Genomic DNA, 27455 nt, shown 5'->3' with positions numbered 1-27455 from the left:
GCTTTCCCACGTTCACTGTGACGAGAAGAGAGGCAAGCAGGGGCTGGAGTGGAAGGACTGTGTCTGCGATCTTACAAACTGCATACAGTGAAGCTGAAGACTCAGGGCAGCTCCAGTTACAGTGTAGTTCTAGACACTGATGGGTAACAGGAAGTGCAGGGAAGCCAGTCTTTTGCTGCAGTACAAAGGTGTATTATTTAGAAAAAAAAACTGAAACAGTCCTGTCCACGTAAGAGCAACAGACAACGACAGCAGCATCACACCATGCTCATTAATTTAAAAACTCATTTTAAAAATGTTACGTGTATGCAAACTCTTCTATGCATTTGACATAGTATTAGGCAGTGTCAGCAGACTTTTCAGAGGAGAATGGCGTGGTTAAAATTGACAAATGGATGCTAAAAGTATATGGAGATATAAATGGCTAGGACAAGCTAATTTTGTCTTTTTTGTTTTTGTTTTTGTTTTTTTGAGACAGGGTTTCTCTGTGTAGCCTTGACTGTCCTAGACTCACTTTGTAGACCTGGCTGGCCTCGAACTCACAGGGATCCGTCTGCCTCCCAAGTGCTGGGATTAAAGGCGTGCGCCACCACGCCTGGCTGGACAAGCTAATTTTGAAGAATAAAGTATATAGGCTTATGCTGCACGACAGCAAGACTTGCAGTAAAATAATAAAGATATGGTTCTAGTCAGGCGAACAGTAGACCCCTGAACAAAGTTGTCTATAAAGAGATCTACATCTCCACAGAACTGGGCTGATCCTGTGGGTGTCCTGCAGAGCAGTAGATTGAGGACACAGTAAGTGGTGTTGGAGTTAGTGATGTAGTTCATTTCTGGAACCTAGTCTAGCAGGTTTGATTTTTACCATTGCAAAAATAAATAAAAATAAGCAAATTAGCAAGTAAATAAACAAAAAAGAATGTTTGATTAATTGGTTACTCGTGGGGTAAAGCAAAATGTGGCTCCTGTCTTGCACAGCACACACTATTTCAAATCCCTGTCAGTCTGGATCCAGCCAGGGAAGAAGAACTAATACATTAAAAGAAGAATTTAGTATGAAGGATTATTAGCTGTAAACAAGGAATTGAAGTAGCAAAGGCTTGGCTAGTTGTAAGTGCAGCTGACTGAAGCACACGAGGAGCAGCACATACGTGGAGCAGCTGATGAGCCCTCACAGGGGTTCAGACCAGGCCCAGGCTCTGTTGTGTGGTGGAGAAACCCTTGCATACATGCTGCTGAGACTTGCCAGCCTTGTGCTACAATCTCCAACGACAGAGCAGAGTGGCTGCAGCTGCTGTAGGAGCTGGGATGTTGGAGAAGCCGTTGGTGTAGATCTGGCTGTGGAAGAGCGACACACTTCTGGTAGGGAACGCTGCAAGGCTAGGCCTAGCAAGATGGCAAGTGGTACAGTGGGTTTCCTCTCCTTGGCAGTTAGAACTACGATGGCCCCACACATTTCATGTGAATTCAGTAAATCGTGCCATTGTGCTCTTTCTGTGCCACACTAGACACCTGAGAGCAGACACAGCAGACACTGAATTTATCTTTGGAGAGGTGAAGTCTGTTAACACGGGCCAGCTTGTGACTTGACCGGTTTGTCTGGTCTCTGGAGAAGTATATGTCTGATCAAGATACAGTCAGCACCAAATGGTTCATCAAAGAGTAGATGTGTATTTGAAAGCCATTCAAAGGCATGTGAAGGCATTGAAAGTGTGAGCACTTAGTCCTGTGAGAAGAGTGATTCAGATAGAGGAAGCTTATGGAGAAGCAGGCCTACAGTGGGGGGAGCTTGTCCCATGTGAGGAAGCAGGGGGCTGGAGAGGTTAGAGGACAGCATTATGGCAGAATGGTTAGCTGCCGGGCTGAAGTTGCTCCTGGCCTTAGGCTGCCCGAGGAAGTGGATGTCCCAGGGCAGGTCTCCTCAGCGCAGGCTGGAGATGCCGCGCTTCACTGTCAGCTGACTGGCTTCCAGAGACCTTGGAATACATTTGCAAGAGTCCAGGGGACACTGGCATGCTAGCACCAAAGTGGCGCGTGCCTGGGTGCCTGAGGATGGGGTTTAGACACAGACTCCTCCAGCCCTGGGCGTAGGGTGACTATGGCCCAGGAGGGGAGGGAGTTGTTGACATGACTCTCAAGTTTTCGACTCTGGTCATTTTAGAGAATGTGTTGTTCGGTTTTCAGTGACCTTCTGTAGTGAGTATAAATCACTTGTTCAATCAAAAAATTAAAAAGAGGAATTTGGAGATGAAGAAAGAGCAAACAAAACTGAACCAGTTACAGTGAGAGCTAGCGGCAAGGAAATGGCAAGAGTGTGGGTCAAGGTACTTCCCTCCACGGGTCCTATGGGACAAAGCCTGTGTTTTCACGCACAGATAGGAGATATGACCAACTAGAAAAGAGGGCATTCATTGGCTGAGTAAATATTTGAACCTCTGTAGGCTAGGTATTACCCTAAGCCTTTGTAATGCGCAAACCATAAAACTCACTTCTGGGTTTTACCTTCTGAAGGGGGAGACAGACAAGTAGGTTAACTGTTGAGTACAGTGTAAATACAACGCCTGTCAGTGAGAGGCACAGAGTGCTGGGGCTGTGACCTGAGGTCAGCCCAGCAGCATGACTAGCCTGGGAGGCCCCGGGGGTGGGGTGGGGTGTCATGCTCACTGCAGGCTTAGGAGAGCCTGGTGTGCAATGAGGCGCAGTAGGTGAGTGCTGCAAAGAGGGGACAACTGTGAGTGACTGTGCTGTTGTAGGGGTACTAGTACTGGTGACCACAGCGCAGCACGGTGTGCAGTGGGTAAAAGCACTTGTGTGCAAGCCCGATGACCAAGTTCAATCCCAGAACCCACCTGAAGGAGGACGGTGAGAAGTGGCCGCACACTGTTGTGCCTGCAGTATCACACACACAGAAATGCAAATAAAGTAAGTTTATAAGACTTGTAATTGAATTTGTTCTGAGGGATCTAATTTCTGTTCGTCTGTGCTTTGGGTTCTTCCAGTCATGTTGGTTTTGTGGCCCTGGTTCCATCTTCTCGTTCTTAGGCATTCTAGTAAAATTTACAGATCTTACGGATCTAAATGGCCCTTCAGGCCTTTGCCCGACAGAGAGGTGGCTTTTCAGTTATCTAACAATCAGACTGGTTTTATTATTGAAGATCTTTAACCTATCTTTCCTACAGCATTGTTCTGTTTAATTTGGTGCGTGGGGGGGGGGGGTGGTATGGTTTGTTTGTTTTTCTTCGAGACAAGGTTTCTCTGTGTAGCCTTGGCTGTCCTAGACTCACTTTGTAGTCCAGGCTGGCCTTGAACTCACAGAGATCCACCTGCCTCCACCTCCCTAGTGCTGGGATTAAAGGTGTGCACCACCACGCCCAACGTGTGTGTGTGTGTGTGTGTGTGTATGTGTGTATTAATTGTGTGTGTTAATTAATTGTTTTTAAAAAGTGCTGGCACCATAGAAATATGCAGATTTAAAAACTGGGCCTTTCTCTTATGTTGTACTTCCTAGAAGATAGCCATTGTGTCAAGTTTGATTTTGGGAATGTGTTATTCTAATTTTTTTGTTATTACAGTAAAATGCCTAAGGCTAGGAGCTTTACAGTAAGAGTTATTTAATTTACAGTTTGGGAGGCTGATAGTTGAAGATCAGGTGACGTACTGGTTCAGCCTCTGGTGAGAGTGTGGTGGTTGATTTCAGGAGTACATGTGGAGAGGAAGAAATTGTGTCTCCAAGTAGGAAGCTTGAGAGGCTGGGTTAGTCTAAGAACCCACAGGGTCTCTCACAGGCTGCTGCTGCCGCCCTAAGCATCTTTCTCCTCTAGGCTCTGCTTCACAGAGTTACGTTCTTTACCCTGGGGACCAAACTATAGTAATGCCCCCCTGGGAGTATAAGTGATTCTTGAGCAAATCCTGTGTGTCCCTGTGGTGTATGGCTCTGTATGCGCACATGCACATGTACACACACAATAGTGCTTCCTTGACTGTCTTCTCCTTTTAACACAGAACCTTAAGGCCATTTTCCATGTTGGTGCATATGTGTGGTTATGAATATGCAAGATTGAATAGCAAGGATGTCCATAAAAACTTAGCAATCTTTATTTTGTTCTTACATCATTTTGGTTTGGATTTTTAGTCTTAGATGTTTAATATAGCTGAGCATTTTTAAAATAGCACACTTAGCATTCTGGTTCACATATTTTTGCATACTTCTCTAGTTATGTTCTGAGGACAGATGTGCTTGTCAAAGGATAAACATTTGCCATGTAGCTATTGAATTCTCTGTAGCCAGATATGAGAGCGCAAGTTCCACATGTCCTCACTGACAGTAGGTGTTCTCCACATGACTCTTTCAGTCTGTTGGCTTTTTTGTTACCAAGAGATAGAGTCCATCTGGGTAGCCCAGGCTGGCCTTGAATTCTCAACCTTCTACCTCAGCTTCCCAAGAGCTGGACTTATAGGTATGTGTCACCATGCCTGGCTCCTTGCTTCCTTTAAATTTCATTTATTTGTATTTTCCTGTTATTTGGCATTTTTGCCTGCTTGTCTGACTTGATGCTATTTTTTGAAAAATATCTTCATTTCTTTCACTTCTTTTTTCTGAAGTTGGTTCTTCAAACTTCCTCCCCTGCCCTTCTATGTATTTCTTTAAGAAATACATAGGTTTGGTTTTTTTTTCTTTCCTTGTCCAAAGCACCTTTAGTTAATTGTTAGTTTTCTGAGCTTGCTGGGTGCCAGCCCTGGGAACAGTGTGCACAGACTTTGGTTCTTTCTGGCTTTGGAAGCTAACAGCACAATCTCCCTTATGTTAGGAGTTAGGTCATCTCTCCAGTTTCTTTCTCGTTTATCCTTAGGTGTTTACTGTAACCGAACACTTCTGAAGCCATGGACAAGTGAAGCTGAGTTACAATTTCATTTCCTCCCAAGGAATACTGTGTGTGCTGTTGATCTTTCCCGTTGATTTGAGTTGACATTGCAGTTGCCTCTGCTGCCATGACAGTGCTGGGCTCTGCTGACTCTTCTCTGGTCTGCTTACTCTGGGCTCTGTCGCTGTCACAGTTTCTTTTCTTTACATGGTGACCCTCACCTCCATTCTAACATTACAGAGAGAAAATTACTGGCCCCCTCTGCTTAGATAGCTGCCAAAAAGAGAATGCAGCTTTATAGTAGATACTCATTTGTTTGAATGAATTCTGTTATGAGTTTCAGTAAATGAACTCATGTAAGCTTAGAAGCTGTGTATTGTTGAAGAAAACTGAATTTAATGCAGATTTTGCCACTGAGCAGGGACTGGGTAGTTCCTTTCTTTGGTTCTGTAGCCGTTACATCCTTGCCTTTCTCACATCTTAGCACATCACAAATATGGCTAGGTCTGGTTGTGACTGCTGGAGGAATGTTCTTGGTCTGGCCTGGCTGCCCTGGCTCCTCTTGGAGGGCAGGAGGACTGCTGTTGAGTCTAGGCCACTCTGGGCTATGTAGCAAGACTTGGGCTTTAACAGCTGCAATAACAGCATCGCTCAGCAATACTGCCACCAGCTCCACCTTGTCTCCAGCACTAGCAGCAGAGTTCTGTACAAGGAGCATTTTTCAGTGTGTACTTTCACTGTTCACACATGCCACAGTGGCCACACCAGACCAGACTTCCCAGCCCTTGGCATAGTGTGCACCCTTCTTTTTTTTTTCCCCTTGCTGAATGTTCTCTCTCTCTCTCTCTCTCTCTCTCTCTTTCTCTCTCTCTCTCCCCCCTTCCCCTCTCTCCCCCCTTCCCTCCTGCCCCTCCCCCCTCTCCCTCTTTCCTGCTCTCCCTCTTGCTCTCTCCCCTTTCTCCTCTCTTCTCTCTCCCTCTCTCGCTTTCTCTTTTCTCTCTCTCCCTCTCTCTTTCCTTACTCTCGCTCTCTCTAATTTAGCAGTGGAAGTTTCTCAGGTCTTTCTTTATGCCTTTTGTCTACTGCTATTTTTTTATATTTATTTATTATTATGTATATAGTGCTTTGCCTGCATATACACCTCCAGGCCAGAAGAGAGCATCAGATTACATTACAGATGGTTGTGAGTCACCATGTGGTTGCTGGTAATTGAACTCAGGACCTCTGGAGGAGCAGACAGTGCTCTTAACCGCTGAACCATCTCTCCAGCCCTTGTCTACTACTATTAAATGTGGACATTGCTAGCCTCTTCCTACCACCCAAAAAAAGAGAGCCAAGGAGATATTATCAAAAAGGTTAGTTTCATCTTTTATGAAGATAAGATGCCTTTTAATAAAAAGGGGTTCATAAGGAGGACAAGAATATAGATTGTGTGAATGACACTGATTTTAAATGGTATGACACACTATGACATAAATTGATAAATACTGTATGCCTTGAAGGTCAAGGTGTGATGACGTACTGTGTGTGTGCTGTGTCATGATGAGCACAGTCAGCATGCACTGGACCACACCTGCGGTGTCTGTTGGGGAGGTGACTTTAGCAAATTTACCAAGCAGTGCAGTATTGTTAACTGGTACCAGCAGGGCGTGCATTGAGTTCCCAGAACTGATTCCTTTTGCAGCTGGGAGTCTGTACTCTTTGGCCAGAATCTCCTCACCACAGTCAGCCCTGACAGTCATTGTTCTCGTCTCTGCTTGTGAGTTTGGATCTTCTTCCTTTCTTCCTCCTCCTTTACCACCACCCTCCTCCTCCTCCTCCTCCTCCTCCTCCTCTTCCTCCTCCTCCTCCTCCTCAGCGCTGTGCTGCTGAGCTGCTTACTGGGGTCCCTTCCGCTTTCTGACACTCATTCTTATCCCTACCTTGCATAATTACAGTTTTCCAAGGACTCTGCTGAGATCCACACTGGAGCTGCCTCCTTGAGGTCTCCTCTGGAGATCTGGTGGAGACTCCTGTCTTAGTCTTTGAAGTAGAGCTAGTTTCCTCCTGAGTCCTGTTCAGAAAAGAGAAAGAACCTCAGCCTCCAACTCTAGTCAGCTCTTAGAGTGAGATTTCAGACAAATGTTAGGAAAGTTGAAGAATGTTACTGAGCCCTGTGCCCTGTGCCCTGTGCCCTGAGCCCTGAGCCCTGAGCCCTGTGCCCTGAGCCCTGAGCCCTGTGCCCTGAGCCCTGTGCCCTGAGCCCTGTGCCCTGAGCCCTGTGCCCTGTGCCCTGTGCCCTGAGCCCTGAGCCCTGAGCCCTGAGCCCTGTGCCCTGTGCCCTGTGCCCTGAGCCTTGTGCCCTGTGCCCTGAGCCCTGTGCTATGAGCCCTGAGCCCTGTGCCCTGTGCCCTGTGCCCTGTGCCCTGAGCCCTGAGCCCTGTGCCCTGTGCCCTGTGCCCTGAGCCCTGTGCCCGGCTCTGGTTCATTTTTGTCCCCATTATTGTCTGGCTAATTCACTTTCTGTCCTTCTTCTTCATGTCCTACACTTTTCCAGGACCCAGTCTCATATGCCACACTATCTAGTTGTCATCTCTTCTTAGACTTCATCCAACTGACCTTGACAGGAGAAATATTTGTATGATGTTTTCAGGTTTACTTAGATTTGTCTGCTGACTTTCCTCAGGACTAGATGAGGGTGGTTGGAAGGAGAGGGACCGTTCTTACGAAGTTATGTCCAAGGCGCCTGTTTTCAACATGAGTCGTTAAACTCGATCTTTGCTGGATCTTTTCGTCAAGTACATTTCCATTCTTTATACCCACCACGCCTTCCAGGCTGGGAGGGGCCCTGTAACACACTGGGTTGTCTCTAGATCCTTGTGCCCCCTGTAGTCTGGTTTTTAGCTTGGTCTCCACCCAGGGTAATCTTTGAAGTGCTTTTTCTTCAAGACTTTGTCTGCGCCCTCCACAGAACTTGAGCCTGACTGCTCCCTGCCTCTGCATTCCCAGCTCTTACACAGTCTTTTCTTGCTTGGATCGGTGCTCTCTCTCTCTCTCTCTCCTCTTTGTTTTCTTCCAGATGTCTCTAGTTCCTTTACAGGGTCAAAGATGCCCTTGCTGTGCGTTTTCATAGTATCCCATACTTTTTCAGTATACCCACGCTCTCTGAAATTTCTTGATCTGAGTCTGAGCTCTGCCTGGGTCCCTATGGTAGATCAGGCTGGGACCCTGTCTCTTTGTTTCCATACGTATCACCTGTTCTCGAGGTCTGTTCCAAGGTAGGTGCTTAATAAATGTTTGCCCATTGGGTGAATGTTTGTCAGAAAACAAACACTCTGCATTTTTAGTTCATTAACAAGTTCTTGGGTATATTCTTTTTATTCCTTGGATGGACGTCTGCATCCTTTCTTGTGTGCTTTGTAAGGCGTGGTGAGAGGGTGAGTGTTGGGTCTAGAGGTGCACACTTAGTTGCCACTCTTGAGGTATCATTCATTTCCTCACTCAGCACATGAGTTGGGAGCCTCTGCACTGCTGTGCCCTGTACAGAGTGTGGGGTTTTGAGGTGTGTGTAAAACCAGTTGGGAGTTGGGGGAGATCCCCACAGACCAGCCCTTTAGAGTTTGAGCTGTGTACCTTGAATTCCAACTTTAAGATTTTCCATCTTGAACCTTCGTCCCCACCCATCATGAGTGTGCCTCTCGTAAGCTGGGAAGTCACACGAGAAGATGCTACAGGACCGGCTGGATCATAGTGGCTGCAGAACTAGCATTGACTGTGTTTAGATTGTGTTGATAGGTGCTTTAATCACTTTAGTTACTTCTCATAGCAACCTTGTGATGTAGAGATAAAATTTTCATGTTATAAATGAAGAATATGAGACATAGCTGAAAGTGAAGTAATACCCCAAGGTCACAAAAGGAAGAAACTCAGACTTTGCTGCTCTAGTCTAGGCTCACTGTGTGTTTAATCTAACTCAGCAGGAGCTGGGCTGACCCTGCTTCTATCTAGTAGAGCAGCAGTAGTGGGTTCTCCGCTGGGGTCCATAATCAGTCTAACCAAGGGTTCTTGGCCCAGTGGTAGTGCAAGGTGTGGGTTTCGTGTTGTGGAGTGGGCATGAAGCCAAATCAGAAAGTGGTCAGTTACTCCCGTAATGTTTATGCTGTATTGCACAGTGCTTGTGTCTTACCAGGCATGTCACTGTTGTAACTTGTGGGGCTCACAGCTGGGTAAGATTGATTATTTTTCTTCTCTGGTAGCATGTGCAGCACCTTCCGGCATTGTGGTAGAGATGATGCTTCCATGTCAGTCCTTGCTTGATACCTGTTTATGTGAGCAGCCATGTGGTGTCTTCAGTTACAGGGTCTGCAAGTTATGCAAGTTCTGGAAGGGAACCAAACGCCTGTAGTGTCTAGGGATGTTGAGAGTCTTACTGACCTACAGTTCCTCACAAAGTAACTTGTTCTTGGGGCTGGTCTTCTTATTGTTAGCCTCTACTGTCTAGATGTGTTTCCGCATCTGGCTTTCCATGGCCTCTTGGGATCTGAATCCAGGTCTTCTTGAATGACAAGCATGTTACTTACTGAGCTATCCCTCCAGGCTTGAGTTTTCTCTTAAACTTTGATTTTGGTAGCTTTGCTACTTACCTGCTAGTTATTCCCTGAGGCTAGTGTGTCTGCGAGGAGCCTGGAGGATAGGTTCAGCCCACCTGGGCCCTATTTCAGAGGAAGGGCTGGAGTCTGACCAGATTCACCTGAGACTTGCCAGGAAGGCAGGTTCCTTAGTCACTTCTTTGGTGTCTAGAATTAGTCTCCTGCTGCCAGTACTGGAGAGGCTTTTACGGGTGGTAGTTTAGATGGCAGTATCTTACCTAGTCGAAAATCACAGGTAGGTCAACGCTGGTGTGTGTTGCTAAGAAGTCTGTTAAACAAGGAATTTGGTGAGGCCAGCATTGGTGCATTTGTTTTCTTTTTATTTATTGCTTTTAAATTTGTATTTGAGGGAACTTGTGCATTTTGTCAACTAGTACGCCAGTGGATGGTTCTAGAAAGGAATGGGTCTTGGCTATGCCAAGGCTCACTTGGTTTTATAAATGTGGTAGTCCAATCTGATTTTGGGTAATTTCAGTTGTGCAGCCAGTATAGGTAACTAATACCCCAAAATTTAAAAACACAGCATCAATATGTGCCCTTATGCATGAACTGGGAGGGTTGCTTTGTCATCTCTGGTAATAGACAGTCAGCAAAGAGCTCAGGAGCAGTGCCTTCCAGGGTCTCCACAGAAGTCTTTGGCCCTCTCTGCAGGGGCGTTCCCAGCATGGCCTAGTTCCAAGAGTGCAGTGTGAAGCCAAATCCTTGTCCTGTGCTCCCACTCGGCATCCTCATCCTTCCTGCTTTCTTTATTGAGGAGGAACTGGCCTGTGATAAGTAGTATACTTTTTAAAAATACCTACTTATTCAGACCGTCTCAGGTAGTACTGTCTAAGCTGGACTTGCTATGTAGCATGGCTGAGGGTGACCTTGAGTATCTGATCCTTCTGCCTCTACCCTTGGAGTGCTGGGAGGGGAGACATGCATTCCTGCACCCTGTTTATGTGCTCCTAGGGATCCAACCCAGGGTGTGGTGCATGCTAGGCAAGCATATCCATAGCTGATTGAATTCTTGATTGTGTTTGGTATGTCTCTCTGTGTGTATGGGGCTAGTGTACAGGCACATGTGTGTAGATCAGAGGACAACTTTGCTTCCCACCTTGTTTGAAACAGGATTTTTTGCTTACTGCTTTATATAGCTGGCTAGCTAGTGAGCCTTTGGAGATTTTCCTGTTTCTGCCCCATATTTTGTAGGATTACAGATGGGTGCAGCCACTTGTAGGTTTACCCAGGTCCTGGGGATCCCAGCTTTGATTCTTATACTTGTGTGACAAGTGTTTTATCCATGGAGCCATGTCCCTAGCCCTACCCCCATTTTTATTTCTAATTGATACATAGTAATTGCATATTTATGGGATACATTGAGATGTTTTGCTATACTTACTCAGTGTGTGCTGATCAGAGGTATTGGTTGGCATAGCTGTTAACTTGAGGGTGTGTGTGTGTGTGTGTGTGTGTGTGTGTGTGTGTGTGTGTGTGTGTGTGCGCGCGCGCGCGCGTGCTGAGAACATTCAGAATCTTCTAGTTATTTTGAAATACGTAAGTGTTGTTCATAACTCACTCCTCGGTGTTAGAGAATATCAGACGTTACTCTTCTAGCTAGGCTTGTGGCTGTAATATTCCAATACTTGAGGGAGGCTGAGGTAGTAGGATTGCTATGAGTTTGAGGCCGGCCTGGGCCAGCTTGAGCTACAGATAGTATGAGACCCCATCTGGAAAAAAGTGGATTCACATTGCCCCTCCCCTGCACTGTGTTTTATTCTTGGCCCCTCAGGCTCCCAGGTTCCGGTAATCGCTGTTCTTCTAGCGTAGTTTTGTGGGGCCTACTGTTAAGCTCTTGCATGTGAGACAATTGCTGTTACGTTGCACCCTGGTGTGTGTGTGCTTCCTAACTGTGCGGTAGGGACCTGGTGTGAGCAGACTCCGTGCCGCGAGCATGTGCGTCTCTCAGAAGAGTCCCCGCTTCCTCTCACGGTTCCTCCTTTCGCTCTCTTTATCCTTTGTGAGGCATCCTAAGCTATCAGAGGAAAAGGCCGCATTCATTGTTGAATACAAGTAAAATAAAAAAGTAAATAAGAATATTTACTTTCAATATTTTTATGCTTCTCTCTAAATCCTCCCTTTACCCTTTCCTTTTTATTTCTTTGTTTTTCTTACTCCTATTGTATAGTCCTGCTTGGCCCAGATCTCTAAGTCTTCCTGCCAAAACCTTCCTAGTTTTGGGGTTGCAGGTATGTGCTACCATGCCCCTCCCAAAGGAGTATAATGAGACTAGGTGTGGTAGCACATATCTTTAACCCCAGAATTTGAGAGGCATAGATAGGATTTTTGTGAAATTCAGGCCAGCCTTGTCTATATAGATAGTTCCAGGCTAGCCAGAGCTACATAGTGCAGCCTTCTTTTCAAAACAAAACAAAAGAAAAGCAAAAGAATATAGTAGGAGTGCAGTGATTGTAGGTGTAGAATATTTTATCATTTATAAAAAGTTTTGGAAAAAACAGATGGCTATCCTAGTTAATGTTAGCGATGTGTAAAAGAAAATTGGTACTCTGAAAGCTTGGAAAACCAGAAGACACAGTAATAGTTGGTAGAGGAAAGGAGGTTGTACCCCATGTTGGGCCAAACATAGACCCTGGAACAAAGGGACTGCAGACACAGTCCCTGCGGGAGTGAGGCCCTGTGAGCATGGGGACTGTGAACATGGGGACTACAGACACAGAAACCAACCACTTTTCTTTCTGGTGTTGGAGTGGGTTTCTACCATGCAGGCCAAACTAACTAGACCATATCAGCAGTGGTTACACAACTAGTCTTGGCTTAACTGAAAAGCTGGGTACAGCTCAGTACAGCAGACACTACAAAATGGCATGCTGTGCATTTCTGTATTTATATTTATAGACTAAAAATAATAAAATTTGTGCGATCACTTTAATCAGATTTTGGCTGATTGTCTGTTTAATCAGTATACATGTTTGCTGAACCTTATATCTGCTACAGAAAGTATTACACAATAGTGTTAATAGCTATTTTTTGCAAAGAACCAGAAAACTAGGGTTCTATTTTGTTGGGCTTCTTCAGTTCTCTCACGCCCTCTCTGACTCTGAATTTCTTGACCACCTTATTGTATATTTCTTCCAGTTTTTCGGTGTTTGTTACTTCAGAAGTTTACATCTAAGGGAAACGTGACAGCACCTCTTTCCTCTAGCAGCCTTCGCTTTGTCTGAGAAGGGAGCTGTCCTAGGCTGTCGGCTGAGAGAGTCCCTGGGGCATTCCAACAGCAGTTGGTAGATAGATGTAGATCAAGGGTACATGGGGCTTTGGAGGCTGGCTAGAAGCTCTGAGCATTGGCTGTTTAATTCTGTTACCAGTTGTGAAAGAGACAAACCGTAGCTTTGTAAAGTTTCCCTGAGGTGGTCTAGAGCTCTGTCCTCATCTGATAGAAGATTCCATGTGGTTCTCTAACTGGGAGCATGTTGTAATCTGGCAAGTCCAGAGTCTGTTTCCTGTTACTTCATTGAGATCTTCCTCACTGCTCACTGTGGATTTAGTGACGGCAAAGGGAGGCTTCTGGAGAAGAAAAGGAAGATGAGAAGTTTTGGTTCATGAGGTCTACTGCTGCTCGATGCCTGGGAATGATCTACTAGGCAGAAAATTCCAAAGAGAAAACCCATTATCTCCAGTTAGGACTAGAGCTAGCCCCTTGGATGAAGATTACCCAGCCCTGAACCTGTTATGTTCCAGAGTATCAGTGGGATCAAGCAGGTGTCCACCTGACCTGCTGTCCCCTGCTGCCCTCATATAGAGCTGCTCCCCATATAGTGCAATCTAGTGCTGAGGTCTTTGCTGGCAGTGGTAGTGTGGACCCTTTACCTTCCTAAGTGCTGTTCTAGGTATTTGTTAGAACCATAGCAAACCGCCTCTGTCCTTACCTTCTCTCCAATCCAGAAAACACTAGTTAAAATTCTTTCTTTTCTTTTCTTTCTTTTTTGTTTTCGTTTTTTTGAGACAGGGTTTCTCTGTGTAGCCTTGGCTTTCCTAGACTCGCTTTGTAGACCATGTTGTCATTGAACTCACAGTGATCCGCCTGCCTATGCCTTCCGAGTGCAGGGATTAAAGGTGTGCACCACCGCTGTTGGGCTTTCTTAATTGACTGTTATTTCAGTTGGATTGTCATCACCAAGGGCACAGCTGCGTTGGAGGCTGATGTTGGAAGTGCCATGTGCGTAGGCAGGAAGCACAAGTTCACTCCTGTGGAAGGGCACGGTGTGCTAGGGAGGATCCCACAACTTGGAGGTTGCAGTAGTCTTAGGTATCTGTGCCTAACACGTCTTGCAGGAACTGATGAATTGGCAGACATTTGGGGAACTATTTCTATAAGCTATAGAATTTTAAAAATTATTTAGAAGACTTCTAAAAAGCATCTTGAAGTCATCTTATGGTCAAGAAGAGATCATGAGTATGTTTGGTAGTGGATGTGCTACATACAGTACTTGTTTGGAACAGGCCCAGTGCTTTTATTTTAAATATAAAATATTCTAGGAAAACAAAATGAGTTAATGCCTAGCTCTTTGCCTTTTGTTACAAACATGCTGAAATGGTCTCAATAATGACGCTACTAAAGCACCGTATGCATTGTTTTGATGGGGTATTGATTCCTTCTGCAGTGTTCAGCGTTGCCTGCATGCCTCCCAGCAGCAAATACGTATGTGCCAGGCTGTGTGAGACGAGTGTTCCAAAGACGCAGTGTTAGTTTACTTTTCATAGCTGTGCAGCTTAAGGAGAAGCAGTGCTTTTAGAGATGTGGCCTTAAGGCACTAACACACTTGAATCCAGTGCATGCAATCTGCAGCTATTGTTAGCAAAACCTAATCAGAGGGAGCAAAAGCTGGCATTCATAGAGTTACTTTATTGATTGCCATAAGCCACTAGAAGGAATATCTTGTTCCTTTTAATAAATCCTTTTGGATAGTTGTCTATGTTTTAATAAATAAGTATATGGGGATGTAATTTTTAACAGCATTAACTTGAGTGTTCGATATGGCGTCATGAAACTAAAGTGGGAGAATGGAAGGGTTGGTAAGATGAGATTCTCAAAAGTGGTAACCAAAGCACGTTCCCTCTGCCAGCCGCTCTTCACCTGCCTCCAGCTACCGGGCTACTTAGAGGATGCCTGGTCAGCGTAAGGACTCTGGATCCTGAACCAGGAAGCAGCCTGCTCAGGCTTAGTCTTTAGACTAAAGACAGTGAGGACTATTGACCTTCCATGCTTTCCCAGGGAACAAGCAATACTGTCGCTGTTCAGCTCACTGTTGTGGCTGTCAGTTGCATGCAGCAACCTAGGTGGTAGCTCCATTTCAAACGAAGCCTCCACTCTGCCACTCTCTGTGAATCAGTTTGTTGGTGGAAGTGAGTAAGCGTAACATTGTTGAGAAATGAAGCCTGTCAGATGCCTCTTCTCTCCCTGGTTCTTCCTCATGTCAGCTCCTAGTAACTATAGAATTCCAGGAGAGATAGCAAGTTGTTATTTTGCTTAAATGTCCTTTCCTGTGTGCACTAAAAGCTGAATGTGAGAACAGACTTAATAGGTATAGTTATACAGTTTATTTTTTCATGTATCACTTTATTGCTGTCTTCTAGAACATTGTTATACTAAATGTTCCAATAATGGGAATTTTATGCAGCTACTTCAAATGAAAGAAATTTACAAAAACTCAATTTTGTAACTCATTCCTGGAGGAGGAGGAGGAGGAGGAGGAGGAGAAGAGAGAGAGAGAGAGAGAGAGAGAGAGAGAGAGAGAGAGAGAGAGAGAGAGAGAGAGAACGAACATGAACAAACCAATTTACCATGATATGTTGGCAACTTATCAAACAGTCATTTCCAGAAAACAGGGTGTGGATTCCAAATGAAATGAATTGCCAACACTTCCCAGCCACGTTCAATGGGGAATATTTGCGGTCTTAATGATTGGTTAAATATTTGTAATTTTTTTGGTTGGTAATAGATGATTGAATTTGGTGTTGTACCTGAATAAAATGTGGCTCTCCGTGGAATCAGGGAAGACTGTTCAATTTCAGGGAGAGCTTCAAGAGCTTGATTGTGTTCTAGGAGATGCTAGTTGTACTTACTGGAGCTCCTTTGTTTTGCAGAGATCATGATGCAGCCGCCCTTTTGGATTTCTTTTTAATAATGTGTGACCCTTCACCTTTGATCCCCTGACCTGCATTACCTTGGTAACCATTTCATTTTTTAATTTAATTTCATTTTTTAATTTTGGTATACAAGCTGTAACATTTCATCTCTCCAAATGCAGCACACTGATTTCCTCAAGTAGAGAGTCTCCTTTGAGTGATAAAGTTGCAAAATGCTGTCTTCATTTTCTGTATTGAAATTCATTTTGGCTTTTAAGAATAAAGTGTAATCTGTGTTTTCATCCTTTTAAAATTTAAGTTTAACGAGTGCATTTCCCCATGTAGGGTATTTCCTTTTCTTCATGTTTTGCAAAAACTATGAATTAGCTGATGTTTCCATGGAACTCACATGCATACTCAGGATGCCTGCAGTCTCCCTTCCCATTACACCAGCTTCCATACACGCTCACTCTCACATGTACCCTTACCCACACCCTTCTTCATGTCCACTACATAGCTTTGTTGCCGCCTTCCCCCTCAGAAACAGTAGCAGTTTGAATAGTAGCAGTTAAAAATTTCTCTTAAATGCCATATTTTGCATCCTCAGATTATATTTTGTGTTCTCATGTTTTATTAAGATAAAAAGTTTAAACTTTTTTATTTCATTAAAAGGCTAGAAGAAGTTGGGTGCTTCTAATCCCAGCATTGGGAAGGCAGAGGCAGGTGAGTCTGTGTGAGTTCAAGGCCAGTCTGGTCTACAGAGTGAGTCCAGGACAGCCGAGCCTACACAGAGAAGCCCTGTCATGGGTGGGGGCGGGGGTGGGGGGCGGAGAGTGGGAGGAAGGGGGAGGCTAGAAGAATACAGTTATCTCATCAAGTTTCACCTTTCTCCATCCCTTAATAATCTACTTCTTTTAACATAAGGGAAAATAATGTTTTTTTTGTCTTTGCTGAAATCTAGTCACCTCTGGTGGATTGTATACCAGGTTAATTTATGACATTTTTTTCTTATGGTTGTTTTTCAAGTTAATACAGCTTTTTTTTTTATTTATCTTTAAAAACAAAGCATAACAACTTCAAAAGCATAACAAACTTAAAAACCAGACTTAGTTCTTTAAGGAGGTAAAATAGCCCCTCTCCCCCACGCAATGTCTTAGCGTGGCCCATTGAAGTGCAGACTAACATTTGATGCTGATATTTCAGGTGCATATAGCTGAAACTTGTAGCTGAGTGCTGAAGTAGAGTCTGGCCCTTTCTGAGCTTTATCGACAGTTAGGAACGTTCATGTCCGTCATCAGCACTGCAGAGTGCAGGAAGTTGCTCACTGTGACCAGAGGGCTTCTGAATCCACACACCTGCAAAGCTGTGTCTGGCCTGTTGGGTGTCTGGTCACAGAATTACAGAGCACCACAGTTGAGAAATAGAAAGTCTCCTGTGATTATGAAGTCCCTGTGACTGTACCTGTTCTGGAAGTTGGGGAGGGCTTGGCCAATCAGGAGATTAAAAAATTATCACCATAATGCATTTGCACAGTTGTTCAGGAATATTTTCCTTATCCCCATAGCCCTCCCCCATTTTAGTTGTGTGGGGTTTTTTTGTTTGTTTTGTTTTTTGGGTTTTTTTTGTTTGTTTGTTTTTGGTGCCATGTCATTTAGCAGCAAAGGAATGGCACTTTGACATAAGAGTTCATAGACTCTTAGAGTGGCAGGAGATAATGGCTGTCAACTCCTTGCTCTCAGCCACCTGGTGGCACCGAGGGAGTCACCAACTCCCTGCTGACAGCCGGCTCTCTAGAGTCTAGTCCTTTACTCACAACCCTCGCAGGAGTAGAGGACACATTAAGTGATGGCAGAAGTGAAGTGTTTTCATTGTGAGATTTTTCCTTAAAGCTGACTGCTTAGTGCATTTTAAAGATAACCTATTTCCTTTTTCCTCAGAGAGCTAGTGATTGAATGAGTACATTGATGACTTGTTTTTGATAAAACCCTTTTTGGTTAGCTTCAGCACTTGTACTAAGTGGGCGACCCCGTGGATGACGTTGATGTAATTGTGATTCACTGAGGGACCCTTGTCTGAGCATGAGAAGGTCAGCTCTGGACTGCAAAGGTCTGGGCATGCCGTCAGTGTCTGTTGAGGCAGTTAACCAAAACTAAAGCATTTCAACACGAGGACTTGAGAGAAGACACAAGTTTGTTTGAAAACAGTGAATTAGGAGCTTGGCTGCCCAGGCAGGAGTCTGTAAACCGTGTTCTTACTGCTTCCGTTGTGATGTGTGTGAAATACAGATACTGTGTGTCTCCTACTTGCTTTTTTAGGGTTGTTGGGAGGATAAATGAAACACACTGAGAACTCAGAAGAAAGGTGCTTTTGAAACTGAACCTCATCCTATGGCTGGGCCAAGAGGCAGTGGTAGTGAACCCCGTGGTGAAGGGCCGCGACCATGGCTGTGGAGCCAGGCTGCTGAGGTTCGAATCCCACCTTACCTCTTGCAGGTGTTCTCACTGCGGCTGCCCTATTTCTGAGTTTACTTTCTCTTTAAATGGGGTGATAGTAATAGCACCCACTCACAGGACCATATGAGTCCTAGCAGAGCTGATGTGTGAGAGTCTGTAGAGCAGCGCTAAGTGCAGTGTGGCCAGACCTGCATGCTGTGCACCTCAAGCAACGTTGGCTGCAGCCCTTCCTCAGTCTTTAACCCTGACTTACAGACGCTTGGATGCTTAGAGAGGATCCGCAGAGCACATGGTGAGTAAGCACATCTGCAGCAGATGCAGGCCCAGGCAGAGCTGCACTGGCCTCCTCATCTACAGCGAGAAAAGTCCACCAGGGGCTGCCTCACCTGCTCTGTTTCCTTTTGGTGGCTTGGTTTTTCAAGGCTCTTTTGTTTACCTATTTTTGACTTTGGAAACAAAAGGAAAAAGACTGAAGAAGCAGTCACTGTTTGCCTGGTTAGCTGGGCTCACCCTTCACTCTACCCTGGTAAACCCTTGAGGGGGTTGAGCTGCCTAGTGTTTCCTTCAACTTCAGAAGGCTTCAGTGTCCTCTTAAGGACAAGGAAAATGACCTCACTGCCAGCGTGATGCAGGAGTATGTGGCAGGTGTCCTTCCTAGTGCTTTCTACACGTTTATTCATTCACATTTACCCGGGGGGTGGGAAGGCTGTGTGAGTGTGCGCTGCTCCTGGCTCACGCCTCATTATCCTGTAGGTCTGGCCCCTGAGAGCAGGTTCCACTGACACTGCTGCCTGGAACAAGACAGTTCTGCCATTTTGGCTTCAGGGCCTCAGCTGTGTTTGTTCTCATCCCTTAGTCATCAGCAGGAACGGAACAGCACTAAGCTTAGGCTTGAATGGTAGCAATGGCTTCCTCAGGCCTGGCTGTGCATCTGGAGCCCATTGCAGAGTTGGTTAACAACTTAGATCACTGGCCTACCTGGTAGTTCTGATATTTTTCTAGCTGAGAACCATTGATAAAAAATCCTGTAAGTTTATTTTACAGTCACGAAAAAAAGCAGGTAAATAATTTGTACAATATAAATGTGTCTTTCTGGAGTGTATGGGCCAGTGCTGTTACTTCCAGAGCAGATTACACTGCAAACTAAAATGGTTCTCTCTGGGATGATTTAGGTGTTCAACACTCACCAGTACCTGAAGCCCCAGCCATTGCTCTACACACAGTCCTGAGTGAGAAGCTATTGCCAAAGCCAGGCTTGTGCTTAAGGGCCGAGGTTCAGGAAATAGAGGGCTCTGGTTTCATTGCTGTTGCTGTGATGTAAAAACAAAAAACTGACAGAAAGCAACTTAGATGTTTAAGCTCAGAAGTCCCAGCTTCAGTCCCTCCCTGTGGGGAAGTCACAGCAGAACTTGACACAGCTGGTCACGTCAGGTTCTCACCGGAACAGAGGGTAACAGACACACAGTGCTCAGTGCTCACAGACCAGGGCATGGAGCTGCCCACTACAGTTTCTGTATCAACTAAGGCATCCAGACAGTCCTGACGATGTGCCTACAGTCAGCCTGCTCTCCAGCCCCTCAGCAGGACCGTCTCCTGGGCTCTCAGCTGCATCAGCTAGAACTGAGGGCTGGTCTTTCTCGGTCCGCACCCTCCTTCTTTCCTCTCATGTCCTGTGCATCAGTTTTCCTTCCTTCTTCCTCCTTCTGTAGCACTGCACCCCTTTCCCCATATCCCTGATGTTTAGACGGTACCTATCACCACAACGTCATTACTTACAAACCCTCCAGGGGCCCAGCACATAGTAGATCTTCAAATGGACTTTTAGACTTTGCCTTGGTATTTGCTTTTTAAGTAGGTGCCACCTGAATATTGTTAGGCTGCATCTGAACATCTATCCTGATTTGGCTCAGCTTGAAGATTTAGGTAATTTTGCACATGGGCTTCAGTAGGCTTAGAAATGCAAGGCTTTTAAGTCACCAAGCAGTGCCCATTAGGCACCAGGACAGCTTGGGGTTGTGTTGGAGGCTTCATGCGTAGCTGCTGTGTAAGCTTTTGAGCTGTAAGGCAGATGATCACCCATGTTGAACCTGTCAGTTTTGGTGATGACAATCTGTTTCTGAGAGGGAAAGGCCTTCAGACCTGCTGCCTCCTTTGCTGTCGTACCAGTCCTGTGTTAGGGTGGAGCAGCAAACACAGCAGCTCAGTAGCTTGCCCGTAACTGCCTGCCTCCAGCAGTGTTGGTGGAGAATAACTGGCCTTCTGCTTCTCCTCCAGAGGAGTAAGTGAGGAAGGTTAGAGCGACCCGGAGGGAATCAGAGGCCTCAGTCTAGAGCCAGCTGCTCTGTGTGAGTCCTTAGATCTCTGCCGTTTGTCCTGGGTGCCACCTCTGAGGCCCTTCCAGTGGCCTTTGCTCTTGTGGCTTCTGTGGAGACTAAGACACATGCAGTGAAGTGCCCTATGTCATTCCCCATGGAGCTCTGCCCAAGTCAGAGGGAGATGAACAAGGCAGGATGACATGGAGGCAGCACCTTGTAGTCCTAGTACCCGGTGACTGATTCCCCCAGGAAAGGCCATGGTCCTGTGGATGCCGCTCAGCCTTCACTCCAGTCCTTTGCCTTTCTCCTGTGCAGCTTCTGCTTCTTAATCTTTAGTCTTTCCAGAGAAGGTATCAAGAGGACAGGGCGAGGAACAGGTGAAATTCTTGGCCCAAGTCATGGTCTCCCCTGCTGGGCTCCGGCCCCCCCCCCCCCAGGCCTCTGGCACACGTTTTTTGCACGTAGTAGACACTCAGTGAATGCTAACTCTTCATTTCTCATTAGTGCAGGTAATTAAGAGCAGGAGCTGATAGACTGCACGTATCTGTGCAGAGATATATCTGTAATTAAAGTTTTAATTAAAGAAATACCAGACCAGGCAGATGGTTCTTATCCCTGCATCCTGTAAACCTAAGGGCTGTGTCTTCTCGATCTTGCAGACAAAGGGAAGAGCAGCAGCCTCCATGGTGGCACCAAAGGGGAGAGGGAGTTTCACTAACCGGCCATAATCTAATTTTGGTAGCACTCTATGTGATGACACATCTGGGGGTAATCATTGCAGTCTGATATGGAAAGACAATACGTCAAAGGTACGTCCTGACCAAAGCTTTTAAGCCTCCAGTCAAGGGCATTACCGCAGCCCAGCTGGTAGATCACAAGGCGTGTGGTTTTGTGCTGGGTTACAAAAGCTGACAGAGTGTTATTTAGGATCATCAGCTAAATACAGTGTTAAAGCAGAGCAGCAGCATCCTGATGCTTCAGGGGTTGCCACTACAGCAGTGCAGAATTGAGACGTGACTTACGCTGCCTGTCTCACAGGCGTCCTCTGCTATGTCACTGTGACCTTAATGGTCAATCAAGTGCAGAATTTGACAAACACAACAACCATGAGGGCTAACAGAGGAGGCCGCCCTACATCTTGCTACTCTCCAGGGCCTCCCAGTGACCCCCAGCCAGAACAGTATAGAGAGACATGGGCAGGCCGTGTGTGGGTGCATGGCATTTTACCACGCACTTGGGCCTCTGCTCCAAGGTTTCATTTGCTCAGTCTGGCACACAGAACAGGAGGCATTCGGTGCAGGCTTGGCAGTTCCACAACAACATTGCTCCCCTGGTGCCTCGTTTGCTAGAGACATGCTTGTATATGGCAGGGCTAGTGCAGGGGTTAGAAGCCTCGTCCCACCTTTGCTGAGCACGGGCTACTTTCCCTTCTGTAAGGTTTCCTCAGAAAGATCCTGTATTATCCTTGGATGGTAGAGCTTGGACCTGATTATCAATATCATCTATGAATCAAAGCTCAGCCAGCCTGGGAGAAATACATATGTATAGATGTGAAACAGGCTGGACCCACAGGACCTGGGTTATCCCTTGAGGAAAGTCTTTGTCTTAGGGCTCGTTGTCTGCCTCTGACTGGGAGACTTCATTATTTGGTGAGTTGTTCTGTGGTGTTGGTGCAGGGTAAAGTGCTTTGACTAGTCTTCGGTGGTAGTATCCAGAAAGTGTCACATGATCTGTGTAGGATAGTACTTGTCAGCAATGTACAGGTGCAGATTTGAATGAACCTGACAGACCGAAGTCTTTTTTTTTTTCTCATTTGTTTTTGAGATATGACTTTTTTTTTTGTAACCTTTAAGCACATAGTCTGAGATTGTAGGATGCCTTCAGCTTGTCAAGTTAATCAATCTCTCTCTCTCTCTGGTTTTTTGAGACAGAGTTTCTCTGTGTAGCCTTAGCTGCTCTTGACTCTGTAGACCAGGGTGGTCTCAACCTCACAGCGATCCGCCTGCCTCTGCCTCCTGAGTGCTGGGATTAAAGCTGTGCGCCACCATGCCTGGTTAGAAGTTAAACTCTTACTACTCAGAAAGTGGTGAGTGTGTTTTGCTTCAAGGTAGCAAAGGCACTCATTTCTTCAGGGAGAAACAGCATCTGCAAAACTACCTTTGGGTAGTTTTTGCCTTTTTTCTTTTTCTTTTTCTTTTTTTTTTTTTTTAAGGGAGTGGATAGAGTCTCACTTGTTGATCTAAGCTGTTGTTATACTTGTGCCCTCCCGAGTGTTGGGGTTACAGGTCTGAGCCAAGTGCCCGACTCAGTGGCCTGCTCTCTCTGAGGTAGATTGAGAGACAGCTTCTGCACCCTCTGACAGCGCCACAGTGATTACTACCCAGCGTTTATTCATGCGTTCTTTTGAATTGCTGTTAGATTTCTAGTATGAGGCTAAGTGCTGGCATAAAGCAGTTAAATAAGCCCCTCTCTTCCTTTATTTGTGCCAGGTCTGTGTATTAGCTCAGACCGCCCAGAACACAGGGCAGTGTACCCTACTTTGTTCTCAGGTCCATAGATGAGGAAACAAAGATACTGCAAAGCTATCTGCTCCACCTCGCCTGAAGAAGCAGTGCCATTAGCATTGCAGCTTAGGCATTCTGACCCCAGATTTTGTGTTAATGAATTTGCCTAACCAGTTTATTTCTAATAACTACTGGCAACAGGTTGTTGGTGCAGCGAGGTGAGCTTTGTTGAGTGGCCTGAGGATCTGAGTGTTCTTGTGACTTGAGCATTTGTCTCCCATTAGGTAATGGGAAGGATGTGACACAATAAGAGCATCCCAAGGAGGCAGGACAGCCCAAAACAGAGGCCCTAAGGTGTTCCCAGGGATGACAGCAGTGAAAGAGGCTAGCAGAAGATGTAGAGGCTGTTGGTGCAGTTGGTAGAAAGGGAGTGAGAGCCACAGGGCAGGGAGGGACCAGTAGTAGCATCCTGGGAATTTTTGAAGGTCCTAAGTAAAGCTTTTTTGAGACGGGCTCTTACCTGTGTAGTCTAGACTGTTCAGCAACTTACTGCACAGCCGCAGGCTGGCCTCAAATGCTCCATTCTCTTGCCTCAGCCTCCTGAGTGCTGTGATCACGAGTGTGTAGCACCGTACCTGGAAGCCATCCAAACTTTTCTTTTTCTTTTTTTTTAAGGCAGAAGAAAAACTAGACAAGGACCCTTCAAGATCTAGGGAAATGACTAAGTGGGTAAAATACTTCCTGTACAAGCAAGAGAACCTAGATCTAGCCAGATTCTCTATAATTCCAGTGCCAGAGCAATGTTGTACAGTGCAGATCCCTGGAGCACATGGGCCAGGCGATGTAGCTAAAAACTATATGTGTAGTGAGAGATCCTATCTCAAAAAATAAGGTGGTGAGCAGTAGAAGCTGACACCTGATGCCAGCCTCTAGCCTCGGCCTGTACACGCACACCCCTCCCCCACCTGCCTGCCTGTCTGCCTGTCTGTCTGCCTATCTGCCTGTCTGCCCCAACTCTTGGGCAGGGTCTACACACAGTATCCTACTACTCATTTTGGTACAGCCGTCAAGTTAGAATACTGTTTACATTTTTAGATGCAGGATGAAGAACATGAGGGATGGTCTTCCACATCCCAGTTCAGATGTTAGTGTTTGGTTGTAGTTCTGTTGGAAGAGAGCCCCATTACCTAATGCATTCGCCTCAGCCGCACTATGAATAACAGAGCAGCTCTCACTCATGAAGGACTGTCTGAGGCTGCCTTTGAGCTGTGTAGCCCAGCCCAGCAGACCATGCAGCTGCCTCAGGCCCTTTGTAGAAAGCACTGCCAATCAGTGACTTAAGGAGGCTGGAAGTGGGCAGTCCAGTAAGGGAAGAGCTGAAAGTGCCTTAGACAGGTATAGTCAGGAGTATTGGCTGTGGGGTGTTTTTCAGCGAGAGCGGATAGATAGGATTCTCATGGAGTTGATGTCAGTGTTGAGCACAGAGAAACTGAAAGAATGCGCTTCCTTTGGGAAGACCGTGGGAATGACAGGTTAGGAAGGCGGGTAAGGAGAGCACCTGAGTTGTTTTGGGCACAGCAGCTTTTAAGATGTCTCCTGTAGGTGTTACATTCATGTGTTAGTCCAACTAGGAGGAGAGGCCTAGGCTAGAGCTGCACATTGGAGCGCGGTTAGCGTTACAGTAGTGCCTGGAAGTGCTGAGGCTGTAGAGAAGGGGAGTCCTATGGCGAGGAGCCATGGATGGGGAGGTCAGAGCATGGAGCCCAGAGCCACCCAGGGTTAAGGACAAGATGGAGAGTGAAGAAGCGATTGGAGAAGGCATACAAGGGACTGGCCTTACACAGTGGTCATCTGTCAGATCCTCCTAAACGTGAAGTGGGACACCACTGAGGAGTCACTGGTGGCAGTGGGGCTTAGGTGGCTCATTAGGAGCTGGCAGGGAAAACCTCACTACCTGAAACTAAGAGGGTAGAAAGTTGAGTCTTAGTTTTGGAGTTCTGTTTTCAGGAGCTTAGACCAGGCCAGGATTGGAATAGGACTTGAATTAACCTGACCTTAGACTGCTGTCAGCTGAGTTCAGAGGGGGGAGCTGAGTGTTGTACAAAGAGCACACATGGTGATGGGCTGTGTAAGGTGTGAGGCAGAAAGCCGAAAAGAAAGGAGCGGGCTGTAGGAAGCTGTGGCACAGCAGTTAAGAAGCAGGAGTCGCCGGGCATTGGAGGTGCACGCCTTTAATCCCAGCACTCGGGAGGTAGGGGCGGGCAGGTTGCTGTGAGTTCGAGGCCAGCCTGGTCTACAAAGTGAGTCCAGGACAGCCAAGGCTACACAGAGAAACGCTGTCTCGAAAAAACAAACAAGCAAGCAAGCAAACAAACAGACAAAAAAGAAAAGAAAAGAAAAAAAAAAAAGAAGCAGGGGTCAGGGATTGCTGGAATTAGATGCTGTCAGAGTGGGCATGTGGGGCTGGAGCTCTGGAGGAGAGATTGTGCTTGCACATAGACCTAGGCAGACTGTCTGCCAGCAGTGTCAAGGGAGCTGGTTTTAAAAGGTCAGAATGAAATGAGCCATAATAGATTGCATTGTCTTTCACCCAGCATGTGTGACATATGTGAACATATACTGCAAATGTTGTCTGGATACAGTGCTGCTTGGGTACAGTCTTTGAAATTGATGTGTGTACTTGAGGCATACCTTGCTCCAGTTGGTGCACATTTCCGGTGCTCAGGAAGCTCATGGCTGCCAAACTAGTCAGCAAAGGTCTGCAGATGATGAAAGTGCAATCCAGTGTTGCTGGCCCTAGAGACAGTTAATTTCAAGGGGCAGTGAAGCCCAGGTTCATGAAAGGCTGGTTGATTGGGCCTGAAGCCACTTAGCTCCTATGTTGTGAGGTAAGAGGGGAGCCCCAGGTGTTTTAGGGCCCTGATTTAGGCTTCTGCGGTGGGTGGGTCTGAACATCTGTGTGATCTGAAGGCTAGGGTTGGAACAGGATTTCTCATAGCAATATCAGAAGCACAAGCCATAATTTCTGTAGGCTCTTCCTCATATGGCAGCTTTCGTTCAGGCAAGGCCTTTCATGAGCAGCTAATAAAGGTGTTTCCCTTAGGAGTGTTTCAGGCAGCTCTCCCAGAGGGAGAGTAGCCTTAGAGTCTTGTCTTTATTTCCAAGTATCTTTAGATGCTGATCTTTATTTTGGCATAATCCTCAAATCCCTCAAATTCTGTTAGTAATACTTAGCTCAACAATCTTGAAGGTGTTTGAATCCCCACGGAAGCCGACTCACAGCAGCTTCAGGGCATTTCTGTGTGGTACAGGCAGCAGTGTGCACACTCTGTGTGTTCTCTCCAGACCTCTTGACAAGGCCTAGGTCAGCCTCTGCCGTACAGCTTAACCACTGTATTGTCTCTATCCACACACGCACACATTAGTGTATGTGTATATGTATGTTGGCTTTGGCCCACATTGAGTCTTTGAAGATTAATAAAAATCAATTTGGTCTAGAGTATTCTTTGGTCTTAAAGTCTGGGAAAAAGTAAGACAGTTTGCAGGTATAAATAAGATCACCGTGGCTCACTTCTGTTCTTGCTTTTCATGCTGACAGTTAATACAAACTTAATCTGAGCCCCAATAGAAAACTGGGTGGTGCCCCGATTCCATCCCCCCTCATCCATTCTGTTTATTTTAGGCTCCCTTTTGTTCGTGTTTCTCTCACTCTCCTCTCTCCTCCCCCTTCCCTCTCCTCTCTCCCTCTCCTCTCCCCCTCCTCTTTCTCCTCTCTCTTCCTCCCTCTCCCCTCTCTACAACATGAAGGTCAAACAAGAGTTCCTGTTAATGTCTTCTGAGCACTGGTATCTAGGAAGAGCCCATTCTAAGCCCTGTGCTTTATGGTCTTTTAATAGCAACTAGTGTCAAAAGAGAATGAGGGATGCAATTGGCCTATAGCCTGTCAGAGCGCAGCCTCACGTGCTGGTTGAGAACTGTTTCTTTCTAAATGTATTCTTGCGTTTAAAAACAAAACCAAACCAAACCTCAAGAAACATATTTTTGAAATAGTGAAGCTTACTCCTACATATGCTGTCTCAGACTCTCTTTACCCTAGTGAGAGTGTCGGGGGGGGGGGGGCGTGGGGGTACCAGGAGCCTTCACTGCAGCTTGTTTAGGGGTTTCTTCACCACCAAGTAGGTTTTACTCACAGACTGACTCATCTCTTCATGTGTAAATCTTGATGAGACGTAGACTTCAGTGGGTCCCAGCAAAAGGAGAGCTGTCTATTATGTCACTTGTAAGTCACAGCACAGGCTGTAGAAGAGAATCAGAGACTCAGGTCTTAGAAGGCAGTGTTACCACAGTTACTTAACTCTGTGCATTGTAGTCTCATGGCAAGTGAGGTCAGTTTGTCCATACTAGGAGAGTGGGTGTTTGATCCTTGCTCACTGTTTTTAATTTAGATCTGGGTTACTAGAGTGCTTTAAAACAGAAAAGAAACCGAAGAAATTCAGGTCTAACATTTAAACTTGTAATTTATTTATTTTGAAAATTTGCTGCTGAACTTTGAGGCCTGACTAACATG

At 45.9% G+C, this 27455-nt stretch overlaps 1 protein-coding gene and 1 long non-coding RNA gene across 25 annotated transcripts in view; one reads left to right on the top strand and one right to left on the bottom strand.

The window, feature by feature from the left end:
• CAMTA1 (calmodulin binding transcription activator 1) overlaps positions 1 to 27455 on the top strand; it is an 838283-nt gene that overhangs the window by 54440 nt on the left and 756388 nt on the right. For 2 of the 24 annotated variants that reach the window (XR_014779737.1, XR_014779744.1), the window contains exons 4-6: positions 15635 to 15718; positions 17932 to 18081; positions 21044 to 21193. The exons of 13 other annotated variants lie outside the window; for them this stretch is intronic. Coding sequence is in view for 1 of the 11 variants with exons in the window: in XM_084784665.1 (XP_084640791.1) it covers positions 15635 to 15643 (9 nt within the window). In the remaining 10 variants the exon portion in view is untranslated. Of the gene's footprint in view, positions 1 to 15634; positions 15930 to 16288; positions 16379 to 17931; positions 18082 to 18167; positions 18362 to 21043; positions 21194 to 27455 lie in introns of those variants that run through there. 9 more of the 24 variants (XR_014779736.1, XR_014779743.1, XR_014779738.1 and 6 more) reach the window with 8 other exon arrangements.
• Positions 1 to 27455, bottom strand: part of LOC311598994 — a 268288-nt gene that overhangs the window by 18543 nt on the left and 222290 nt on the right. The window lies entirely within an intron of this gene.

This window comes from Acomys minous, assembly GCF_964271855.1.
Source record: "Acomys minous genome assembly, chromosome: 6".
NCBI classification, from domain to species: Eukaryota; Metazoa; Chordata; class Mammalia; order Rodentia; family Muridae; genus Acomys; species Acomys minous.
This window is presented reverse-complemented; position numbering and strand designations above follow the sequence as displayed.